Genomic DNA, 23,727 nt, shown 5'->3' with positions numbered 1-23,727 from the left:
GGTTACCCCTCCACCCGCCGCAGTGGCCAGAAACCTGGTCGTAATGTTTAACTCCCTACATTCTTTCAAGGACCAGGTTTCGGAAGAGGTTAGATCCTGTCTCTGGATCCTCCGCATGTTCAGAAAATTTCTGTATCTTCTCCCTCACAAATCTCAAGTAACTGTTATCAGGGCATTGATATTGTCTCGACTGGATTATGTAAATGTTCTGTATCTTGGTCTCCCTGAGTACCTAATCAAGTGTGTCTACAAGTAATATAGAACATGGCAATTCACCTTATTTTCAAGTTACCTAAATATGCCTCAGTATCTCATTACAGAGAGAAACTTCACTGGCTTCTAGTCCGCAAGCACATATTATCCAAAACTATGTCCGTGGCCCATCAAGCACTTTATAATAGAGGCCCTGTTTACTTAAATGAGAAGATCAAGGAGTACAGACCAGGAAGATTGCTACTAATGGCACTAGCCTGTTAACTAGCCCCCGCTTCTGTTAACATTGGACGAGGGGGTCCTCCTAGAGGGTCAGAGCAGCGAGTATGTTGGACAGCTGCCTGCTCATGTGAGATTAATAACAGAGGAAGGGCCCTTCAAGAAAGCCCTAAAGATATATGTTTTTAGCTTTAGGACTGGCTACATTTGTGGGGGATTAGCCTCTTCCCTCTTTTTTGTCTCTGCTGAGCACCGGGACACTCTCTGAATAGCTGTGAGCTACATAAAAGACATTCATTCATTCACGGCTTCATGCTGCTCCACTGTGTTAAAGAGACAGTGCACAAGGGGTTACAGTGGTGTTTTGACTACCTCATCACTGCCCCCAGACAGGGACAGGCATATGGGGACAGTGATGTGCTGTAGATTCGAGCAAGAGTACTACCTGCGTGGGAAATGGCAAAACAGCAGCTTGAGTAACCACCCAATTGGCTGATATCTCAAAGACTGACTCCTTTGGCTTTGTAATGTGCTGCTAGCACGTGGCTACGATAAACGCCGCAGCCGCAATCATGCAAGGGACACTGCTTTCAGTTTTACTCGCGTGATCCCAACTGCCGGAGCCGGGCCACGCCTCTTTATTTTATAGCCGGCGTGTGACGACACACGCCGGTGTTAGACAGCGTCCTCTGAGCGCAGGTAGACTGCATCGCTACCAGGCCGGAGGACACTACATTTCTGCCAACCGTTATCAAATAATAAACAATTTATTTATTTATTCAATCTTTATTTCGGCCATATGGCCATAAAAGATATACAACAACAGTAAAACATGTACAACCATGATAAAATCCACAACAATAACAAAACAGCACATGCTATACACTATAAAATCATTCCTGAAAGTTAAAACTACCAGAGTTAAATTTTAAAAGATTTGGGATTAACTCGGGGCCTGTGATTTCAGAATGCGAGTGCGGGTATGCCAGACATTGGTGAGGAATTTTGCCAGTACAAACACGGTTAAACTCGAAACATCGGTTTTTAGAATTCTGTACATTGGCAGGTACTCCCTACAACCAAAGTTCCTAATAAGTGGCAAAAGCCAGTACTTCCTAGCTTTCATATAGGTTGGGCAAAACAGGGCCACGTGTAGATCACTCTCCTCCGCGTAGGAGCATGTCGGACACTGCTTAGAAAGGGACGGGGTTGTCCAGGAGCTGGTAAAAGATCTGAAGGGCAGTGTTCCATATCTCCATTGGAGAAACAGCTTCCTAGCCAACACGGGGGACATGGCGTCCAAGACCCTTTCCAGCCTATATGAGTCCTTGCTCAGCATGAATGCAGATTTTAATGATCCCTCCCTCTGGCCATCCATGGCAGATGATAGTTTCTGGTCGTGGAAGACCTTGACCAAAGTTCTGCGTGGGATGTTTAATGAGGCGTTTGCAGGGTTGGACCAGAGATCGGGGAACCCCAATGTTGTGCATAATTTTTGGATGTATTTTACCCAGGGGATTTGTGAAGCTTTGGGATGAGTTAGAAGCTCACTCAGTTCCGCCCTATAGGCAGATAGTTCTTCACTACTCCACAGTCTTCGCCAGAAGACTATGGGTCTGAGACCTATTTCATCAGCTATTGGTCTCAGTCCCAGATCCAGCCTCAGAGGAAGGAGCGGGGTGCTGGCCGGAAGTGCAACTATCTGTCTAATGAAATTGTTCTCAGTTGCCGACAGACTACGGGTTGATGTGTGTCCCCACAATTCCGCCCCATACATAGTGGCGCCCCTAGCCTGTGCTTTATAGATCTGTATGAGCGGTCCCAAAGGCCGGGATGTCGAACTCTTCATCATCCGCACAATGCCCCCAGTGGTCTGCACTAATTTGAGGTTAGCTCTAGTCTGATGTGGCCCCCATGACATAGTCTCATTCAAGGTTACACCTAGATATTCAAAGGTGGAAACTCTCTCTAGCCTTGACGCTCCCAGTAGTGGGTTCGGGCGCAATTTCTGACTAGGATTCAGGACCATCAATTTAGTTTTTGTGGCGTTGATTTCTAGACCTCTATCTGTACAAAAGGCCACAAAAGAGTCAAGAATCCGCTGAATCCCCATTGGGGTTTTGGACAGGAGCAGGGTGTTGTCTGCAAACATAATTGCAGGCACCCTGCTGCCGTTCAATTTTGGGGCATCAGTGTTTTCAGTACCATTCAAGTGGGCGATTACCCCGTTGACAAAGAGGCAGAACAGGGTCGGTGCAAGCACACAGCCCTGCCTGTCAACGGGGAATCTGTCCGTCAGTTCCCCAGACTTCCCACACCTCACTCGGGCATAGTTGTTGTGGTGTAATCTCTGTAAGATTATCAAAATGTCCGCGGGTACACCCATCTCTGACAGGACACTCCAAAGTTTACCTCTGGGCACCAAGTCGAAGGCGGCCCTTAGATCCACAAATATTGTGTATAAGCTGCCGCCATCGAATATCGCTGCCCTCCAATAGATCATATTTAATCTAAAAACCTGGTCCACTGTTGAAACCTTTATCAAATAATAAACAATTAACAATAGAATGACAGAGCAGATCTGTTACCAGTTCTCAGAAGATTCCAGTCCTTGGTTCATCACACCATGAACCCTGCCAGACGGGAAGACCGGACTGGGTTGCACCTTAGGTCATACCCGAAGTATTCTCCCCGGGAGGAGGGCAAGGATGGGGTCAATTCTTGTGAGTCTTCCCCCTCCGGAGGTCTTGGCTGGGTTCTGTCTGGCGTCCTCCACAGCTCAGGGGTACTCTGGCCGGACACGTCTGGAGTCCCTTTGAGGGTTGACCTCTGGTCACCATCCGGTTTTACTTCTTCCGGTCGATGATTGGGTCTGGCATCCAGGTTGTCCACTGACGGGGTTCCCTAGTTCCAGCATGTACCCTTTTGAAGAAGGAAATATTGCGGGTGATTTCCTCAGCTCCTCTTCGGGCCGTTATTAAGGTGCCAGTGCAGCGGGTGACTGTCCAAGGTTGGTGTTCGAATGGAAGCCGGAACTTGCTCCCGGGGTACCGGTCCTTAACATAGACTCTGTCCCCCCTTTGAATGTCCAACACACTGGTTTGTCAGCTGGCGTTGGCCTGGTCATTGGAATTGGTCCTGTTGGCTAGTGCTTTACCGGCGTCAATCCGAGACGAGGTCCAGCTCGGGTGATGGGGGATGGTGTGTCGTACTACTCGCCCATGCTTGCTGGCCCTGGAGCTGCTTCAGTCGTGAGATGGGGTGTCAGCCGATACTCTCGCAGGAAACTGTATATGGCTCTTTCAAGGGGTGCTTTGTCCGCATGCGCAATGCGTATCACCTTGTTGAGGGTGCGCATGAACCTTTCTACTTCCCCATTCGCTTGGGGCCAGCGAGGGGTCACTTTTCGGTGTTGTATGCCCTATGCCTTGAGGTAATCTGCAAAGTCCTGTCCGTGGAAAGGTGGGCCGTTGTCCGTTTTCACCACTTCGAAGATGTCATGGGTCGCGATGGTTTTCTCCAGCTTAGTGATCACCTCCGTGGCTCCCCATGATCTCGACCTCTGGATATTTCGTCAAGTCATCAATGATCACCAGGGCATAGCGTCCATCTGGGAGGTGTCCGAAGTCTATGCTGACACATTCCTACGGCCGCTGCGGGTTGTCCTCCGTGATCACGGGGTAGGGCGGATCTGGCTGGCCCGACGCTTGGCACCATGAGCACGTCCTGACCGTGAGTTCCACCAAGGAGTCCATTCCTGGGAACAATACTTTTGCCCTTAGCCGGCTCTTCGTCTTCACCATGCCTTGGTGTCCTCGGTTTGCGAGATCTACCGCTTGTTGAGCAAGACTTGAGAGGATCACCAGTCGAGGGCCTCTGAGTAGACAACTGCAGCTGTCCACCGACAGTTCGTCTCTCACTCTCATGGCGGCCTCCAGGACAGTTCTCGCTTGCGGCACCGCCTGGTCATGGTGGATTGGATGTGGCGCCAGTTGTTCGATTGGGCAGCTCCAATGGCTAGTTGCAGACATTTGTCTGTCTGGGTGGCTTCTACGATGGTTTCCAGGCTCATGGGGAGCGGCTGCGACCTTTGGGACACAAGCCGGACATATTCTTCTGTGTCCTCAGCATCCTCCTCTTCTGCTCTAGTGGCAGCCCGGAGATGTTGCGACAGGTAGTCCGCTGGATTGGAGGACCCTGGCTTGTATTCCACTCGGTAGTCATATACTTGCTACTGGACGATCCATTTTTCAATCCTCGGGGTAGGCTTGGATACTGACCCCTGGAATAGGGGAATGAGCGGTTTGTGGTCCGTGGATACAGTGAATGGATGGCCATACACGTATACGTGAAATTGCCGGCAGGTCCAATGGATGGCAATCGCCTCTCGCCTGATTTGCGAGTATCTCTGTTCCGTGTCCGTCAGTGAGCGACTCGCATAGGCGATCGGGGCCCACTCTCCGTTGCTCTGTAGTTGAGTGAGTACTGCTCCTAACCTGTAGGGGCTGGCATCCACAGCAACATTGGTGAGTCGGGCTGGGTCAAAGTAGGATTGTGTGGTGTCTGCCGACAGGGCTGCTTTGGTGTCTAGAAAGGCTTGCTCCTGTTCTGGGCCCCATTGCCACGTGGTGGTAGATTTAGTCAGTTCCCTGAGGGGCTTCGTAAGGTTGGACAAGTCTGGGACGAAACGCCCACAGAAGTTCACCATTCCTAGGAAGCTTCTGACTTCTGAGATGTTAGACGGTGCTGGGGCTTCTTGGACGTCCTTCACCTTGTCAGGGTCCGGGGCTGCTCCTTTATCAGAGAAGGTGTAACCAAAAAAACTGATCTTGTTCCTCAAGAACTGACATTTTTCTCGGGCAGGGTCAGCCCGGATTCCTTGATCCTTTGTACTACCTTGCGAAGTCAGCGGTGGTGTTCGTCCATCGGCGAAGCTTATATTAGCAGGTCGTCACTCACATTCAGGACTCCCGTGATTCCACTGAGGACTTCGCGAATGGTGTTTTGGAACACCTCTGCAGCACTCGAGATTCCAAGTTCAAACGTCGGTTTCTTCGGACACCAACTTGCCTCGAGAAAGTGGTCATGTATCGAGAGTCTGGGTGTAGTGGCAGTTGGTGATAACCAGACCGTAGGTCCATTTTCGAAAACCATTTCGCTACGTTCAGTTCCCCCAAGATGTCATCGATAGTGGGGGTTAGGTGATGCTCTCTCTTCACCGCGGCATTCGGAAGGCCCATATGGATGCAGATGCGGACCTGTCCTGGCTGTTTCAGCTTTCGTGCTACTACAATCGGGGATACCCAGGGGGTGGGCCCACTGACCTTCTTGATAATCCCTTGTCTCTATAGCGCCTCCAGTTCTTCTTCGACCTTCTTCTGCAGATGGAACGCAATCTGCCCGTGTCTCATAGCCACTGGTTGAACTGACGGGTCAATGTGGAGGGAGACTTCCTTCCCTTTTAGGCATCCAATGCCGTTGAAGACGTCTTCGAAATCCTCCATGATGACCTCAAGTTCTTCTTCCTGTACTGCAATGGCGAACAAAATTAACTTCAGCTATTCTGTTGACTGCCCGCTCAGCAGCATTCCGCTTCCTTCTTGGGTCACATACACTGTGGTAGGGATCTTGGGGTCCCGGTGCTTTAGCTCAGTTTTGAAACATCCCCAGAGCGGGATGGGCTTCTTTTGTCCCTATGCGAACACTCTGATTCTGGCTTCCTGCAATGGTGGGCGTGGGCTTAACTGATTGTATACATTCGCAGCCATTAGTTCAATCGAGGCCCCAGTGTCTATGGTGGCTCTCACATCCTGCTGGTGAATCTTGATCCTGCACTTTGGAAGTAGTCGTCTCTTCCATCGTGGCTGATCTATTGCAAATACGTATTGGACTGGGTAGTCTCTTGCGTCATCCTCCATGTCTTCACTTTTGTGTGCTTTCGCTTCTGCCTGTGCAGCTTCTTTCTGCGGTTTTGTGGACCGGCATACCGCCGCAAAGTGGTTCATTTATCCGAGGAACTGCACTTCTTCCATCTCGCTGGGAAATCCTGCATGTGATGGGGCGTGCCTCCGCAGTAGCCGCGCTCCTTTTTCTTCTCTTGCGGTCTCTTGCTTGAGGCCTGGCGCGCCTTGGGCCTCACTATGTTTACCGCTTCCACTGCATTTGCTTGCTCGGTCTTGATGGGTCGGTGGAGGGCTGCCTCCATGTGGGACGCTCTGGCTTGGGATAGCTCCTATGACCTGCCTAGGGGGAAGATATTAGCCACAGGTTTCCCATCTTCCTGAAGGATGTTCACTCTGAGTTTGGACGAGTAGAATCCCTGGATTATCTGCCCCCGGATTTCTTCCTGTTCATCCCTAAATCCGCATGTACTTGCCAGTTCCTTCAACCGCCCGTGGAATGCGTCTAGCGACTTGTCTGCTTCTTGTTTGGCCTGGCGAAAAATAAATCTTTTGTAGTCTCTGTTCGTCATTGGTTCAAAATGTGCGTTTAGGGCGTTCAGTCACATAGGTTTCGGGTGTGGCCTCCACTAAGGTTTTGTATATTCGGTGGATGTCTTTGCCTCCCAAATGGAGTAGCAGGACCCTACGCCTGTCTCGGGCTATGCCTGCCCCTTCGAAGTATATCTGGAGCCGGTCAGTCCAGTCTCTCCACCGCGGGGCGAGGGAAGATGGGGCGCCATCGACTGTAAACGGCTCAGGGGCCGGGATCGACACCATTTTCGCGCAGTCGCAGACGCTCTCCGTGGCACGTGCTTAGCCTACCTCCTAGACTCAGTCGCCATTGCCTCACCGACGGTGACGAAACCTGCAGCCAGGGCCTCACTCTACACTCCCGGTAGTAGGCCGCACAGTGACCTCCTTTCACCAGAGGAAATTGGAAATCACAAGGCAGGGCTCAGGCAGTATAGTCAGGGACACTTCTACTCCTTTCCTGGCACTCTACGGAGTTGGGGTCATCAACAGCCCGGGGCAGGCCTCACAGGAACACCACCGCAGGCCTCCACTGACCAGACAGTACCCCTGTGGTTATATGGCCCACATCAAGGGCTCTCAACCATTGCTGGGGACCGAGTGCACACAGCAGTGCACGTGGGCTCTTAACCGCCTCATCGCCAGTGTAATGTGCTGCTAGCACGTGGCTACGATAAACGCCGCAGCCGCAATCATGCAAGGGACACTGCTTTCAGTTTTACTCGTGTGGTCCCAACTTCCGGAGCCGGGCCACGCCTCTTTATTTTATAGCCGGCGTGTGATGACACGCGCCGGCGCTAGACAGCGTCCTCCGAGCGCGGGTAGACTGCACCGCTACCCGGCCGGAGGACACTGCAGGCTTGTGGATTCCTACAGTAAGCAAGTTAAATACCAAATACCATTGCTGAGAGCTCCAAAAGCGAACTGTATTGCTGGTGCCTGATCCTAAATGTGAATGACACTACCAACAATTATTTGCTAAAGGAGGCTGAGGATTTAAGCCTCCCTCAGTTTGTTATCATAATGTATAAAACGATATCACCTAAATCTAAAGTTAGCTCTGCCAGACCTGAAAAACAAAGAGGGCCATCATGTCCAATGACTTAAAAAAATAATGTCATACGACTACCAATGACATCAAGCGGAAAGTTTAATTGTAAATTGCAGTTATAAAATATTTAGTGCTATATTTAAAGAAACTGTAAAACCTCAATGAGGATGGTGCGTCAGGGAAAAGTAAGGAGTGCATGGGATGAAAAGGGTGAAAGGTACTGGGTACACTATTCTAAAATATCTGAATATTAAAGCACTGACATGCCATGCTTCAACTGGTGGGTTATAAAAATCTGTATAAGCGGATGCCACACCACATTATGATCTCAATTTCCAGAAGCTCGAAGAACACAACACTCTAAGGTGGCAACGAAGCACAGTGAATTAAGCTATCGCTACTGCCAAGCAGCATGACTTGTTGCCCGTACGTTTTAAACAGAGTACGGTCACGGCATCATTTTTTAATTCCAAGTTCGACACAATAAGTATCACAAAAGTGGTTAATAATAACACTTGTTATTAGCTCAGCAAAACTGTGATTGTACACACTAAATAAGTAAGCTACAGTTCAGCGCATCTCTTGCAGCTATTTTATTAAAAATTAAAATTTCTACCTGTTTCTGATAATTGCAAAGAAAATGTAAAACCCTTTAGAGGTCGGACTGATTTAGAAGGAGTCCATGAAAGGAGCAAGTTTTGTGAAAGATGTTTCTCATTTGGCAATTGCGAAGAATCTTTGTCTTCAAATAAGCTGCAAAAAAAAAAAAACGTTGTCAGTTAGGAAAAAAACAGTGAATCAATTATACAGTTTTCCAAAATATATAGCCAAGAATACATAATTGTGTTTATGTTGTTGTTATAATAAATTGTTACTTTACATTCAAGGTCTCATGGTTGGTAGAGGAGTCATTATGTGCAATATGAGAAGCCAGATGGTGTCCACAAGAGAGCGTGGCGATGGGTAATTGACATGTGTATCGGGGCAGTGATGCCAAGTGGCGTAGATAGACCTTTGTCTGCCGGTGGAGCAGTAGTAGCTTGCACTCCCTCCCTACATGCGCATGACGCTTTGACTGGCCCTCTAGGTCCGACCAAACAGCAATGCATAGTTGGCATGTTCTCCATTGGGCTGTGTTGCACAGCCCTGTGGAGAACAAGCTTGGTCTCCCAGGCACTGCCTGAGCTGCCAAACAGACCGCTCAGACCAATCACTATGCTGCTCCTGCAGCATCGTGATTGGCTGGCAGAAGTCAGAAGCCTGGGTGCTTCTGGGGCAGGCTGGAGGCAGCAGCCGGGAAGAAGACAAGAAGATGAAGGAGAGGCATGTGGCGGATGCGGCGGCAAAGCAGGTAAGTTTAGTTTTATTTTTTTTCATCCACACCCCCCACCCACCACCCTGTTCAGAGGCAGCCACCACTGCCATGGCGGCCCCTTCGTTTGCCACCCCATGGGGGGTTTGTGGGAGATACGGGAGTGCTGGGGAATCCGCGACGGTGGCAGGTAAGAGCGGTGGGGTCGGTGCTGGCGAATCTGCTATAGCAACTGCCCCCAAAACTCATGCCTTCTGGGACGGACTTTCCCCCTTTCCATGCCACTGGGTGAAGGTAACATCCAAGGAGCCACAGTGCCCAAGAAATTACACAAAAATATAGATCAATTGAGGGAACTTTTGTGGCTGACGTTAGAGGAGGAGTTGAAGGGATTAGCAGATAAGGCCAAATCGGGGACTTTGACTAACACAGTGGGGAGGAGATTCACACATTGACAGGAGGAGCGATTAGGTAGGTAAACAACTGTTAGATTTGGGGTCTCTAGTAGGCAGAAGCAGGTACCTGTGACCAAATAGGGACCCTTGCGTCTAGTCAGGGTAAGGGGCTACACTCCTAAAATAGCCCCTGCTCACCCCCTTAGGAGCTTGGCACGAGCAGGCAGGCTTATCTCAGAGACAGTGTGTAAAGCATTTGTGAACACATACAGTAATTCAGTGACAACACTACAGATGGACACCACGCAGGTTGCATTATAAAAATAAGTATTTTTTTAAAGACTTAACACAAGACCAAATGACAAAAATCCACAATACTGTACTCAAAAATAGACTTTAAAATAGTAGAAAATAGCTTAGTTCTCTCAAGTTGTAAATTCAACACTTTACTCTCAAAGTACCTTGGATGCGTAACGCAGAACAAACGAAAAGGGTCACAGGGAAGGTGATGCGTCGGTTCCTTACACTCAGGGGAGTGGATGCGTCGGTTCCTTACTGCTGCGCAGGGGAGTTGATGCTTGCTTCCTTACTGTGTGAGGAGGTGATGCATCGGTTTTTTACTGCTCTCTGGTATGATGCAACAGGATGGTGCCTCGATGCGATACTCTTCTCCAGTGCGATGAGAGAAAATGGCTTCTTGGTTACGAATCGACAACGTTGATGTGATGCGTGCACGCCCCACGGCCGTGCAGCAACTCGATGATCTCTTGAGCCGCGACAGGCCCTGTGACACGCTTCCCTGCTGATGCGATGGGGACCTCTACGGCGGCGGCACACTTCTCCGGTGATGCGACGCGCTTCAGTGAAGTGATTACGACAGCGGCAGCGGTGGCACGCTTTCTTGGTGATGCGACGGCAACTGCTGCAGCGGAGACATGATTCTCATTGTTGAGTCGTGCCTCCAGCTTCCAGCGACACGCAGTCTCTCAGACGGCCCAGCACACCAGCAGGCACTTCAATTGCCAGCAAGGGAATTCAGGGGGAGCTGGTTGGTGAAGTCTTGTATCCTGGAGACTTCAGGCAGGAGGGAAGCTCAAGTTCAAGCCCTTGGAGACTCTTCTTCAAGTTGATGAAAAGCATACTCAGTCCTTTTCTCCTTTCTTTGGCAATGAAGCAACAACTGCAGGCTAACCCCCAAACACACAGCACAGGGGAAGTCTCCTCCTTCAGCTTCCTGGTTCTTCTCCTCAGCAAAGGTTTGTCTTGATTCACAGAAGTGATCTAAAGTTATGGGGTCTGGGTCCCACCTTTTATACATCAAAATCCTTTGTCTCTGAAGGCAGAGAGTGTCTGTGCCTTGTCCAAACCAGTTCTGTGCAGTCCTGGAACACTTTGTTTACAGGACTCCTTCTTTCCTTTGGCAGTGTGGGCCAGGGTCATCAGACACACTACAGGAGGTGGAGCCAGCATTGTGGTAGGCAGGCACAGCCCTATTCAGGCTCAGGTGCAACTCCTCCCACCACTCTAAATGCAGATAGGTCTATCAGCCCTGTGCTGACTCACCCTGTCTCCTTGGAGCCCCTCAGCCCCTGTGACTCACAAACCAGACAAGGAATACACAACCTAGCAGAGGCAGGCTTAGATAGTTAGGCAAGAAAATACCTACTTTCTAAAAGTGGTATTTTCAAACACAGAATGTTAAAACCAACTTCGCTAAAAGATGTATTTCATAATTCTGAGTTTAGGCATACTAAATTAGTTTTCCTGCCATGTTTCTTGGGTCAGTTAGTATTATAAGGTGTTATACTCAAACTGCCCATTCTGGCCTATGGGAGCAGGTAGCCTTGCAATAGTGAAAAACTAAAATAGCTGTAATTCACTATCAGCACATGCCACCCACATCAGGGTATGCCTTACCTTGTACCTATAATGCACCCTGCCCTTGGGCCTACCTTAGGGGTGACTATATGTAGAAAATGGAAGGTTTAGGGATTGGCAATTGCATTTGCCAAGTCAACATGGCAGTACCAAACTGCACACAGGCTTTGCAATAGCAGGCCTGAGACACACTTTGCAAGCTGCTCTGGTGGGTGGCACAATCAGTGTTGCAAGCCCACCAGCAGCACTGGATTTACATGCCCTGGGAACACGCAGTGCACTGTACTAGGGTCTGATAAGTAAACCAAATAGGCCAATCATGGAGTCACTAATCCATACATCAATTTACCATAGGAGCACTTGCACTGTGGCACTGAATAGCAGCAGCACAGTGCCCAAAACACCTAAAACCAGCAAAAACAAAAGAGGCAATGGCAAAAAATGGAAGGGAGACCCATGCCAATGGTACCAGGTCTAACAACAACCCATTCAAGGACACTGGGTAAAGGGAGTACATCATCCTGGGGAAAGGAAAAGGTGAGCTGAACTCTTAATGTGCATAGAATTTTTTTAATTAAATTTATATAGCGCTTACTACCCCTGGAGAGGCATTGAAAAGCTTTATGCCAGGCACTTGCATTTCAAGCATTCACCTAAGTTTGCTTGTGTCTAGATTAAAGTTATGTAAGCTGTGTGTGATCATTACTGGGGACAAGGGGATATGTGGATTCATGCAGATGTATGGTGAGGTTAATTGATGAGCTAGAGAAGAATATGCAGTGTAAGGTAGCAGGGATTTCACTTTCCAAAAAAGAAGAGATTATGATATGTAAAATGAGTTGTGGGCAATGTTCAGAAATATGTTAGGAGTCTGATTCACAAGGGCCTCCACACTCATGGCTGAGGCACCGCAGTTATAAGGGAGTCTCTACACTTGGGGAGGAATCACTGCAATGAGAATTCTCATTGCGGAGATTCTGCCTTGAGTGTGGAGACTCCCTTGTCCCTGTGGGTCCTCCATCACAAATGTGGACGCCCTTTTGTGAATCAGGCCCTGTGAGCTTAAGGCAAAGATGCATATGACTTGCATGCATTTGTGATTGTGCTACCAGAGAAGACACATGCTGAGGATGGAAATAAAAGGTATTTGAAAGGAAAAGGAAGAAGAGACCATCAGAAGTTTTAAGTAATGATCAGCGTTTCATGCCTAGTTTCAATATAGATCCATTTGTTTTATGATAGCATGCAATCTGAGGCTGCAAGGCTTCCGAATAAATATTATTTGCATGCAAAGATATTGCAATATTAGACTTAACTGTAGCAATTGTTGATATCTGGAACTAGTGCTCTAATGCCGACAGTGGAAAAGTGTGTCCTTATAAAAACTGCCACTGAATAAATGAAAACCCAGACATGGTAACCGAGGAGATAGAGAAGTGAGAGCTTGTTCACCTTCCAATATCATTATCACTAATCAAAGAGGATTGAGTAAGCTACCAAGTTCCTTAAAGATGTCCTTTACACAGAGTGTGGAAAAAACTCCTTTAGGTTTTTTAAAAGATCCCTCACTCACCAACCTATTTGGTGGCATGCTTCATCTTTGGGAGCTCTGGGGGCCTCAGGTTTGCACACGGGTAATCACCCTTGGCACATGTGTGACTACGGGGCACGCTCCCCCCAGAGTATCCACGTAGTAAGACTATCGACAAAAACTAAAATGGAGTAATTCAGAAATCCATACTTTTTTTTTTTTTAAACCTTTATTGTGCAAGCAGAAGCATACAAATACAGGCCTACAACCAATCAGGCCGGCCACGACACATTACGGCCGCACAAAATCAGGATAGAAATTCTCCAGCAGTTCCTCAGCATTCTATGAACAATCAGTAAACATTAAAAATAACAATATAACCGCTAGGAGCAGGATTAGAGAAGGTTAATTTTATAATATAGTAGGAAGTATAGCAGGAACAATTGCAACTGTTAATTTCCGAATTCCAATGGCGGGCAGTTGGTGAAGCAGCAGTACAAGGGAGCAGTTAGAATCAGAAATAATAGCAACAATTGGCAAGGGCAACGCATAGTTCCCCCGTTTCAAATCAGTTCCCACCGCTACCCACCGTCCACCCATCACCACTTGAGTATGTGCTGGTACCAATCAAAGGAGTCAGAACAGCAACACAAAGATAGCCATCCGCTATACTAACCCAAAGAAGGGGAAAAGGAGAGGAAGGGTAGAAGAAGGAATATGAAAAACAATGAAGAAAGAACGCAGCGCCGCAGTCCGCGCCCCATGGCGAATAAGGCACACAATACTCAAGACCCACAATCGGGGTCGAGGCAAGTAGAACGTGTAAGTGTGCTATCATTATCATTAACGCGAAGAAGTCATGTCCCACACTGCCAGCGAACACCCCATGGAGTATGCGTGCGGACACAGCGTCCCGATAAAGGGATACAAAAGAGCCATAGAACTAAGAAAAAAAACGAACAATATACAGCCCCCATCCCACCCACACCACCGTGCACCCCTGCAGAAGGCTACAGCCTACCCCCCCGGCAGCCTGCCTGTCGCCCTAAGTAGAACCCGAAATACAGAAGAATCAGAAAGTAAGGAAGAACACTACAGATAAAAAGAGGAAGGAAAGGGGGAAGAAAAAAACAGTGGGAGAGGAGATATGCAATCGAAACCTTCAGCTCCCACCCCCCGCCTTAACAAAATTAGGAACACATCGAGATGAAATCGACACAAACTCAAACATCAGGAACATGAAGAGGAATTGGTCATACTTTTACAGCTGCGAGCAGTCTTCATCTCCACACATTAGTTAGCAGTCCGCCGAGGCGAGTCCATCTCACCCTTGTCCTCTCCTGATTATTACTTTAGTACACAGTAAGGGAGAATACAGCAAGCAGTTAGGCACGAAGTGTACATAGGATCGGAACAAGGCAGGCCAAGGGTGCAAAACAGGGGATCCAAGTCTCGAGCAGCAATACAAACAATGGCGGCCGCGAACGAAACTGGCGAAGAGCCACGTCAGGAGCAGCAGGCAGCGTGGGTGCAGTCCCGCCAACCAAAGGGGGGAGGTGTCCCCCACGGAACAACCATGGGACCCCCTCAAAGCAATTCGAGTCAAAAAGCCGCCGGGTACCCCAGCAAAACTGACCTGGACGGACCCCAGCGTGGGGCCCTCTCCCACGTCCACCTCAAGCAAAACCTCCTGGAGACTCGAGGCAACAGACATATGAACTCCCAGATGAACGGCGGTCGCATTCCCTTCAACAGCCGGGAGCGACAAATCAGCACATTTCCTCGGACGGGCCTCACACATGGGGGTGGCCCAACAGGCCCGGCGGCAAAACCGTTATCTTGCACAGCTGCAGCAAAGGCCATGGTCGCACGCCAGGAACACAACGCGGCGAAGACATCGGCAATCGTGGGCTCAGTCCCACACTCTTCAGCCAAAGTGCAGTTCGACAGACCAGTTCCGCCGCCCCCAACAGGTCCGAGACTCAGGGCACCGACCACCATTTTGTCGGTGCAACAAGGCCGCTCCGTTCCTCAACCCTGGTCCGGGCCGTCAAGCAAGGCCCAGCGGAGTCTCGCCGGGTCCCGCTAATGGCAATCTTGGTGCAGAAAGATGGGTCGCCAAGACACAGGGGGTAGCCGGCGCCACCGTCTCATGGGCGCCGCCCGCCGATTACGGGCGAAGGGCTTCAAGATGGCCGGACAGGAGAACAAAGGGGGGACAAGCCCCCCGCACGGTCAACCCCCGTCCGAGGGAGGCCGCGCCCTGCAGCTGGGCCCCCGGGCCACCAGACCGGGCCCGGTCAGTTGCCACCGGTCCAACCGCACAATGGCCTCTTCAGCCGACTCCTCTCCTCCACCAGGGGTTGGCGTCGATACCCCGCTCCGGCCGACCGTCGCAGGCGAGTCCCCGGCCTGCACGCCACAGAGGCTCCGGAGCAAACAAGGGCACAGCTCAAGATCCGCGGCACCCAGGAGCTCCCGGGACAAACGGTGAGTGCAAGCAGCCTTTCATATTCCCATATTCCGTCGAATGTGTCTCCTTGGGGCAGGATAAAGTACAGGATTTACGATTCAGGTAGGAAGGTTGACGGAGCCGAGCTACAGTGTGGCCATCACGGTCGCGAGCTTGGCTCCTCCCCCCCAGAAATCCATACTTAACGCACTGTAAAACTATTGCATGCCTTAGCGTGCACCTGATCTTGGTCCTGAGGAAAGCCATACTGAACCCCTGGGGCGGCATAGACATTATGGCTGAAATGTCCACCTTTATGAAGGATGTGAGAGGTCACCAATACCTCATGATGCATCTACCTCTGATTGTAATCCTTGTCTAAGGGTACCATTATTTAAACCCAGAAGTAATTTTTTATCCACTCCCTCAACTCATTTGAGTAAAGAAGCCCCCCAAAAAAGCCAGCTCCGCTGTAATCAGGCTTTGGAGCACACCCACGGTGCCCTAGCTGTCTTGGTAGGACCCCAATGAGGAAGCATGCCACAAACTAGTTTGGTGGGTGAAGGATCTTTTAAAAAACTTTCTTTAAACTTAGCGCTGTTGTTTTCACACTCAGTGTGAAGAATATCCTGAAGGAACTTGGTAACAAAGTTTCTTCCAATGTAGAAGCCACCACGCTCCTGATGGATTTAGCCACTTTAGGACTGGAGCAGGTTAATACCGGCCCTACCCATCTGGCAGGACACACCTTAGACCTCATTCTGACTACCTCCCTTAATATCTGCTGTGAGGCGTCCTACCCTTTCATTTGGACAGATCAGTCTCTACTTCGTTTCACATAAAAGACTTAAGGGCCACCTCGACTCCTATTACACCCTCCCACAGCCTTAGAAGACAATGGCATAAAATCACTCTCAACCATTTTGCAACTGCCCTACCTCCTAATATCGATTTAACCTCTAAAAACATCGAAGAGGATCTGGCCAACTATAACATTCTAATTAACTCCACATTAGATCAACTGGCCCCACTAAAACCTATCCTCAGCAAATCCAACAGATCCCAAGCGACATGGTTCTCTCCCAATCTAAGGGAAGAAAAAAGCCAATCGCAAAAATCTAGAAAGACAATGGCGTTTCTCACACGACACAAATAACAAAGACGCCTCAAAGAGACTTCTGGCCCTCTACCATGAAAATCTAAAGAAAGCTTGCAAAACCCACATCGAGTCGCAACTGAATCAGGCAGGAAAATCCCCTAAAGAACTCTACCGCATTATTAATTCTTTCACAAACCCTAAGGAATGTCATAACAAAGTAACCCCAACTCAAGACCTCTGTGATAAGCTGGCTAACCACTTTACTCAGAAGATTCAGAGTATTTATGATAGCATCACCAAGGATAAGGATCCTCAGAAAGACACCACCGCCCCACGCACTCCCATTTTGCTAACTCCTGGACTGCTTACCCCCTTTTACAACTGAGGCAGTGGAGTCTTCAATGAAAACAGTAAAATCTGGCTCCCCTCAGGATATCCTACCTGCTAAGGTATCCTCGTAACTCCACAAACAGCTGGCACCCTTGATCGGCCCCATTTTCAACTCTTCCCTGACTGAGGGCAAACTACCTTCCGAATGGAAAGGTGCCCAAATAATTCCTATTAGAAAAACCCAATGCTCCTCAGGAAGATCTGTCTAACTACCATCCTATCTCCCTGCTACCCTATCTGAGTAAACTTTTGGAGAAACACGTTAATAAATACCTCTCAGAATTCATGGAGGCAACAGGAGGCCTTGACACCCTCACAGTCCGGTTTTTGTCCCAATTTTAGTACGGAGTCAGCACTTATTGCAGTCACAGATAACCACAGGCACTTCCTGGACAATGAACAGGTGGCATTATTGGTGCTGGTGGATCTGTCAGTAGAGTTTGACACAATATCCCATTCCATCCTACTAACTAGATTAAGAAATGCTGGTATCCAAAAGCTTGCCTTTCAATAGTTGTCAAACTTCCACTCCCCAACTTCAGAGTTGACTAAAGGTGTGCCTCAGGATTCCTGCCTTAGTTCCACACTTTTTTATATTTTAAGGGGCTCCCCTCGCAGATCTCCTTAGGAATCTGGGCTTCATCCCCATTTCATACGCTGATGACACCCAGCTCCTAATGGCATTTGACAAAAATTCTATCAATGCTCAGTCTGCCTTCTCTTAAGGTATGACAGCCATCTTGGACTGGATGAGGAACAACTTCCTCCTGCTAAATGCTAGTAAAACCAAAATTATGCTCTTCAGAGAAGCGCCCCTACTCTGGTCCACAGAGTGGTGGCCAACTAACCTAGGTCCTGTACTGATTGCGAAAGCTGTGGTGTAAAACTTAGGAGTACATTTAGACCAGAAACTAACGATGACAGAGCAGGTTACCACCATGTGAGCTCCTGTTTCCACACATTAAGTCTTTTGAGGAAGGTTTTTCCCTTCCTCCCTATGACCGCCTGGAAAATTCTTCTTCAGGCACTTGTAATGAGTCGCCTTGACTATTGCAATGCTCTCTTGATTTCAGCTAACAAATCCTCTCTTAACAGACTCCAAGTGGTCCAAAACGCTGCGGCCCAACTAATCTCTAAATCTCCTGCCAGGACCGCTTCCTTGCCTCTACTCCTGGGACTACACTGGTTGCACACCCACAAGCTGATTTGTTTTAAAATCTGCTGCATAGTACACAAGGCACTATATTGCAACGCCCCAAGCTATCTCTCTGACAGACTCATACGATACCAGTCAACCAGAACCCTCCGATCTGGATCTAAATCGCTCCTCTCAGTTCCCTGTGTAAAGAAATCCCACACAGGGGCAAAACCTTTTACCATTTGGCTCCCTTCTTCTGGAACCAACTCCCTTTACACCTCCGCGAATACACCAACTATTTGCAATTCCATAGGTTTCTTAAAACCGAGCTCTTCTTATCCCTTCGCTGACTCTGTGGCATGTTCCGTAGCGCGGAGGTACCCCTTTGGGGGTGATTCGGGTGCTTAACAAGACAAATAAATAAATAAAATAAATAAATTGGTTGCTCCTCTTAGATTAGTGATATAAATAGAAAAGAACCTTCATGATTTTTTGGGATGAATCTGCACAAATGTTTTGGACATCAGGAAGACGGACAACTGTAACCTAGAAATACTGAACTATCAACCAAAGTCAAATAGTCTGAGCTTCCTTTGACATGGTCCTGGACAATCTTCCTGCCTCCTGGTTCAGGTAACATAAGACTGACATATAGTTTGTCTTCATCAATACAAACATGCATATTGTTCAGAGAAGTACAACATTTTTATATGTTAGGAAGAGGCCAGGTTCCTTGTATCTGCAGAGGATTCCACTAACCTCCCCAAGAGCCGGGATCTATATGTGACTATAGATATGAAAGCTGGTCTAGCAACAGTAATTCCATTATAATACATTGGATTCTTTACTTCCTGTAAAACCAGCAGTCTCTTCTTTCTTTATAATCAGCAATTATAAAGTCGCTGATCATAAAGAAAAGATGGCAGATCTCAACTATTATAAGTTATTACAGTCGTATTCTGACATCAAAATGCTTGCAGCCAGACCCATCAGAAGAGGTGAAAGGCAGGCCAGGTCATGGAGCATAACTGAAACAGGTGTTTAAAGCAATGAAAACAAAATGTTTTTTTTTCTTGTGCTCTATATTTTAGCTTACAATGACAAGCAGAGAGAACATATTTATTTTTTGCACTTCCTAAATAGGGAACATCTACAATCTATCTGAATGCTTTGCATATTCAGAGCTACTACAGATTTATTTTTGAAATTGACTTATATTGAATTAACATTTGTACTAAATAACTAACAGGTTTTGATGTGTGTAGTTTTGCACTAGAAGTTTTTTTTTTAATTCTTCATGTTTGTAATCATGCTCGCTCTTTCATATGAAAGAGCTAGGCACCAAGGTTTTAAGTGTTTTGTGTGAAAGGTGAAGTTGTGGCCATGTAATATATTGAATACATTACCCCCTGGTGTATGTGACAAGGATATTGTAGGTCAACTTCGAGTTCCATAACCTTATAAAGGAACTCGACCTTCAGTATTGTTCTTCTATATGGTCATGGAACTTTTTGGCGATTTGCAATATCCTTATAATGTACGTCAGGAGGCACGGTATCCCCTATATAAAGTTCTTATCTTGAGACTATTATGGAAATTATCAAAGAGTTGTAATTGAGAGCTTCAGTTGTCCCAGTGGCTGTTACCATGAACTAGACTTTATTGTTTAGTTAATTAAAACCGTAACAAATTTCCTTTGCACTTGTGAAACAATGTTTAAATTTAAATTAATTAAAATACATATTCAAAATTTGCATCTAGACAAAATTCAAGTACTCGTTTAAAAGGACAAAGAAAATAAAGTTTCAGAAAAAACACAGTACAGTTTTAGAGGTATTAGTTAATTTTCAAACCTTTTTCAAAAGCAAGCAGAAACTTTACAATCTTACAGTTAATTTGTGAGTCCGTAGAGTCCAAGCAGCCTATAATAGCTGACCTGCAGGTACGTAATCCCTTAATCAGAAAATAATTCTTTAAAAGAAGCATTCGCTCCTGTTTCAACTTTGTACAATGGCAAATAATATGAATTATGTCCTCTTTGATATAATCACAGAGCCGATAGGCAACGGATCCCGGATGTTTCCAGGCTGGTACATCAGCCAACATTGGATATTTTCCCAATCTTAGAGCCATCAACCTTTTTTTGGTAAAAACTGAATATGTAGAATCCAAATAAAGCTCCGGAGTAAGTAGTTTGTAGCTGTTAATTACAACCCAAGAGTGGGAGCGATGGGAGAAGATTTCCTTATCAATGAGCAGAGAATGTAATTTGGCGGCTTTGTTTATTGCCTGTTTAAATTAATTAAATGGCACATTTTTATTCCATAGCTGGGCGGTGCATGTTAATTCCAGTGCTTTGGTCAGGAATTTGTTTGCCTCTGATCTGCTTCCCGTTTTGACTTCTTGCTACAAAAATGTGTTTAAGTTATTGTCATTGGCGTTCATTTTGATACGGCACCAAGTTTTAATGCACGTATATAGTCTACCCACTGACTCATGCATGAGACAAAATTCTAGGCGCATATGCGCTGGTGAAGCAGTGCAGGGAAGTTGAAAATCTTTCTAATACATTTTGGTAATCAAGTTATTTAACAAGGCACCGTCCTTACCAAGCATTGCTGCACTTGCGTATGTTAAGGTGGGACGGGCTTTAATAGCAATTACCGTTAGTAGTGGTTTGAAAGAGGGGCCCTCTAGTTTTTTATACAGGGAGCTAAATGCAAAGATCAAGGCTCCAGTTCGTTGTGTAAGATAATGTTTCTGGGCTTTTAGAGTCATCTTATCGTCAATAAAATATCCCAGATATTTATAACTTGAGACCCTTTCAAGCCTTTTGCCTTCTATGCACATATTGAGAACTATTGAGTGTCGGTTGGAAATTAACATTGTATTGGTTTTAGATAGGTTCAAAGTCCGTTTGTTGGCGGACAAGAAAAATGAAAGTTCTGTTAATAGTGTAGTCATACCGACTTTTGTTAGGCTCATGAGTACAATATCGTCCGCATATGCAAGGTGTGAGAGTTGCAGGTTTCCTAGTTTCGGAGGGTGAGCATTGCAGGTGTTTAATTTGCCGGAAAGATCCGAGAGAAATAGGTTGAGTAAGTGAGGTGCCAGGACGCAGCCTTGTTTTAATCCGGTTCCTGTGGACACTTTTCTTGACAATCGCGTGCCAGACCCTAGTTTTACTTGTGTCCATGTGTCGGTATAGAATAGCAACAGGCCCCTTAATATGCTCTTGGGTATGTCCCATGATCTTAATTTAGCCCATAGTAGGTCCCGATCCACGCTGTTGAATGCGGCTTGCAGGTCAATAAAACATAAGTTCAGTATGGTTAGCGCCTTGAGACCCTCTGGGTGAGTAGTGCGCTATATAAATGCCTTGTTTGATTGATTTGGCAATGTAGCAGGGTTTCCGTTCTCCCACAGAACTGTGCACAGAGATCTAGAACCTCGGTGAATTAGGGTGACCCAAAACCCACCTTAGTATCCAAAATCCCCTTACCGAACTAGCTACAGTGTCTCATTGGTCATAACAAACTCCCAATGTCTTAGACAAACCAGAACATGAACTTGGGTTACCTCAGGTATCGTGGAACACATGAACACTCTTTCGCTCTGTAATCATTTCAAACCACAACGGGGAGTAAAAGAACACACATGCAAGTTTGAAATATTTATTTTTCAATGCAAGGTTCTCAAACACAGTATCTTATATAATACCAGAATACATATTATAGAAATCAGAGTTATCAGCATAGTCACTAATCCATAGTAAGCGAACGGTGATAGCATATTATAATGCAAAAATCTATAGAAATCTGTATCACCTATATTTCGCGCACCCTATTTAGCATACTATATTATATCTAAGAAGGTCTCATTTGGGTTTTAGCAGGGCGGGCCCATACCTCTAAATGTCAGTAGGAGAAGATCACATCATCAGCTACCAGCTCTCTGCATGCGAAGCACCATCAAGTGTGTTTGTGCATTCTCAGTAACTCTATCTTAAACCCGCGTAGAGCCCAATGTTGGCAGCAACTTTATTTGTGTTATGTCTAATGTGGTGCGAGGATCAGGCCTCTCAGCAACCTTGTGTTAGGTTATTCTTAGAGGGTTCAGCTCACAGTGTGCAGACAGTGTACCAAGTGTACCAAGCACAACTGATATCAGAGCAATAACATATTATTCTCAAATAAATCACATCTTTCATCTAGGTTGAAATCTACAATAACAATTATGTGTCGTGTGCAAACTGGAGCCGAAGGAAAATATGTTGTTTAAACATTTAATAAACTCATGCTAACTTAACACACTATATAGAAAAGCAGTAACTATATGACAGTAACAGTGGCTGTTACCATAAACTACTATTCTTGGTCGAGCCCATTTACTAACTTTTATACATTTTATTATTGGTGAAGAGCTAAAACAAAACAAAAATATGTGTGCGTGTTTCTAAAGAGTTTCTCACCTCATCAAACTGACACCAGTAGCGGCTCCTCGACTACGGCGGAGGAGCATCACCCCACTGCTTTTAAGCAGTGTGAAGAAGAAACATAAAATGATAATAACTTAGGGGGGTTCATGGCAACGGTAGCTAAGGTGGCAGACGCATCTCGCTAGAGCTCTGCCATCAAATCCCCATAATCCGGAATTTATCTGACTGAAAGTGGAGTCAGTGACTGCGAATTAGCAGCCCCTGCAGAAACTGGGACATCTAAGGTGGGACGAGGGTCTGCCTGAAGGCAACAGTGGCATCGATCTAGCCATGTGCCAAGCGAGGTGATGACACAAGGTCTTGGTGGCACACAGTTGTGAGCCTGGGAATGACCGTGGGGGTACGCAGACAATGCCACGGGGATTGAGTGGCAGCTCCAGACCCGTATTACCTGTAACCCAAGGCACTGCACCAGTGTGAGAAATTGTGGGCTGGAGCCGAAGCCGAGCACAAGACTGAGGTGACAGTTTAGGCCCTGCAACAGACTTGCAGCTTGATGGGCGAGGCTTGGGGCCAGCAGGATCGAGTGGTGCTGAGGTGCGGGCCGGAGTGGGAGCCAAGCAGCTGCACAGTGAAGGCACGGAGAAGGAGTCTGCAGAGGCTGACTGAGATGGCCGCCTTCCTCACGATAATCAGATCCCAGCTCCATCGGTGCACCGGTGCATGTGCGGCATGGCCAAGACTGCATCGGGCACCAGAGCTGCCTAACAGCAACAACTGGTGAATGCGACGCCAGAGGCAATGTGGAGTCTCGTTATGGGGAGCACCTGCCTGGAGCCTGGTTGTGAACTGGGGTAGTTGCGAGCCCCAAACTGCCACGGAGAGCAGTCGAGAGTGCAAGAAAAAACGCAGGAGCATGACAAGGGATCGGTGCATTTACGGATATAGAGAAATCACGGATCTGGAAGAAGACCTGAGTGGTCGGCTGGCCAGGAGGGGATCAGGACTGCACACATCACGCCATTTTCATGAAAAGCGAGAAGAAGCACAAACCCCGACAGGACATGAAGGGAGCTCCCTTACTGACACAAAGGAGGAGCAGCATTGAAACGGAGCAGAACGCCCAGGGCACAGAGCT

At 47.3% G+C, this 23,727-nt stretch overlaps 1 protein-coding gene across 1 annotated transcript in view; it reads right to left on the bottom strand.

The window, feature by feature from the left end:
- The window catches only part of C9H14orf39 (chromosome 9 C14orf39 homolog), a 1,344,786-nt gene that overhangs the window by 762,536 nt on the left and 558,523 nt on the right, over nt 1–23,727 (bottom strand). Inside the window, exon 9 of the mRNA XM_086939475.1 lies at nt 8,573–8,709. Within this exon, the coding sequence (XP_086795601.1) occupies nt 8,573–8,709 (137 nt within the window). The remainder of the gene's footprint in view (nt 1–8,572; nt 8,710–23,727) is intronic.

This window comes from Lissotriton vulgaris, chromosome 9 (genome assembly GCF_964263255.1).
Source record: "Lissotriton vulgaris chromosome 9, aLisVul1.2, whole genome shotgun sequence".
Lineage (NCBI taxonomy): Eukaryota > Metazoa > Chordata > Amphibia > Caudata > Salamandridae > Lissotriton > Lissotriton vulgaris.
This window is presented reverse-complemented; position numbering and strand designations above follow the sequence as displayed.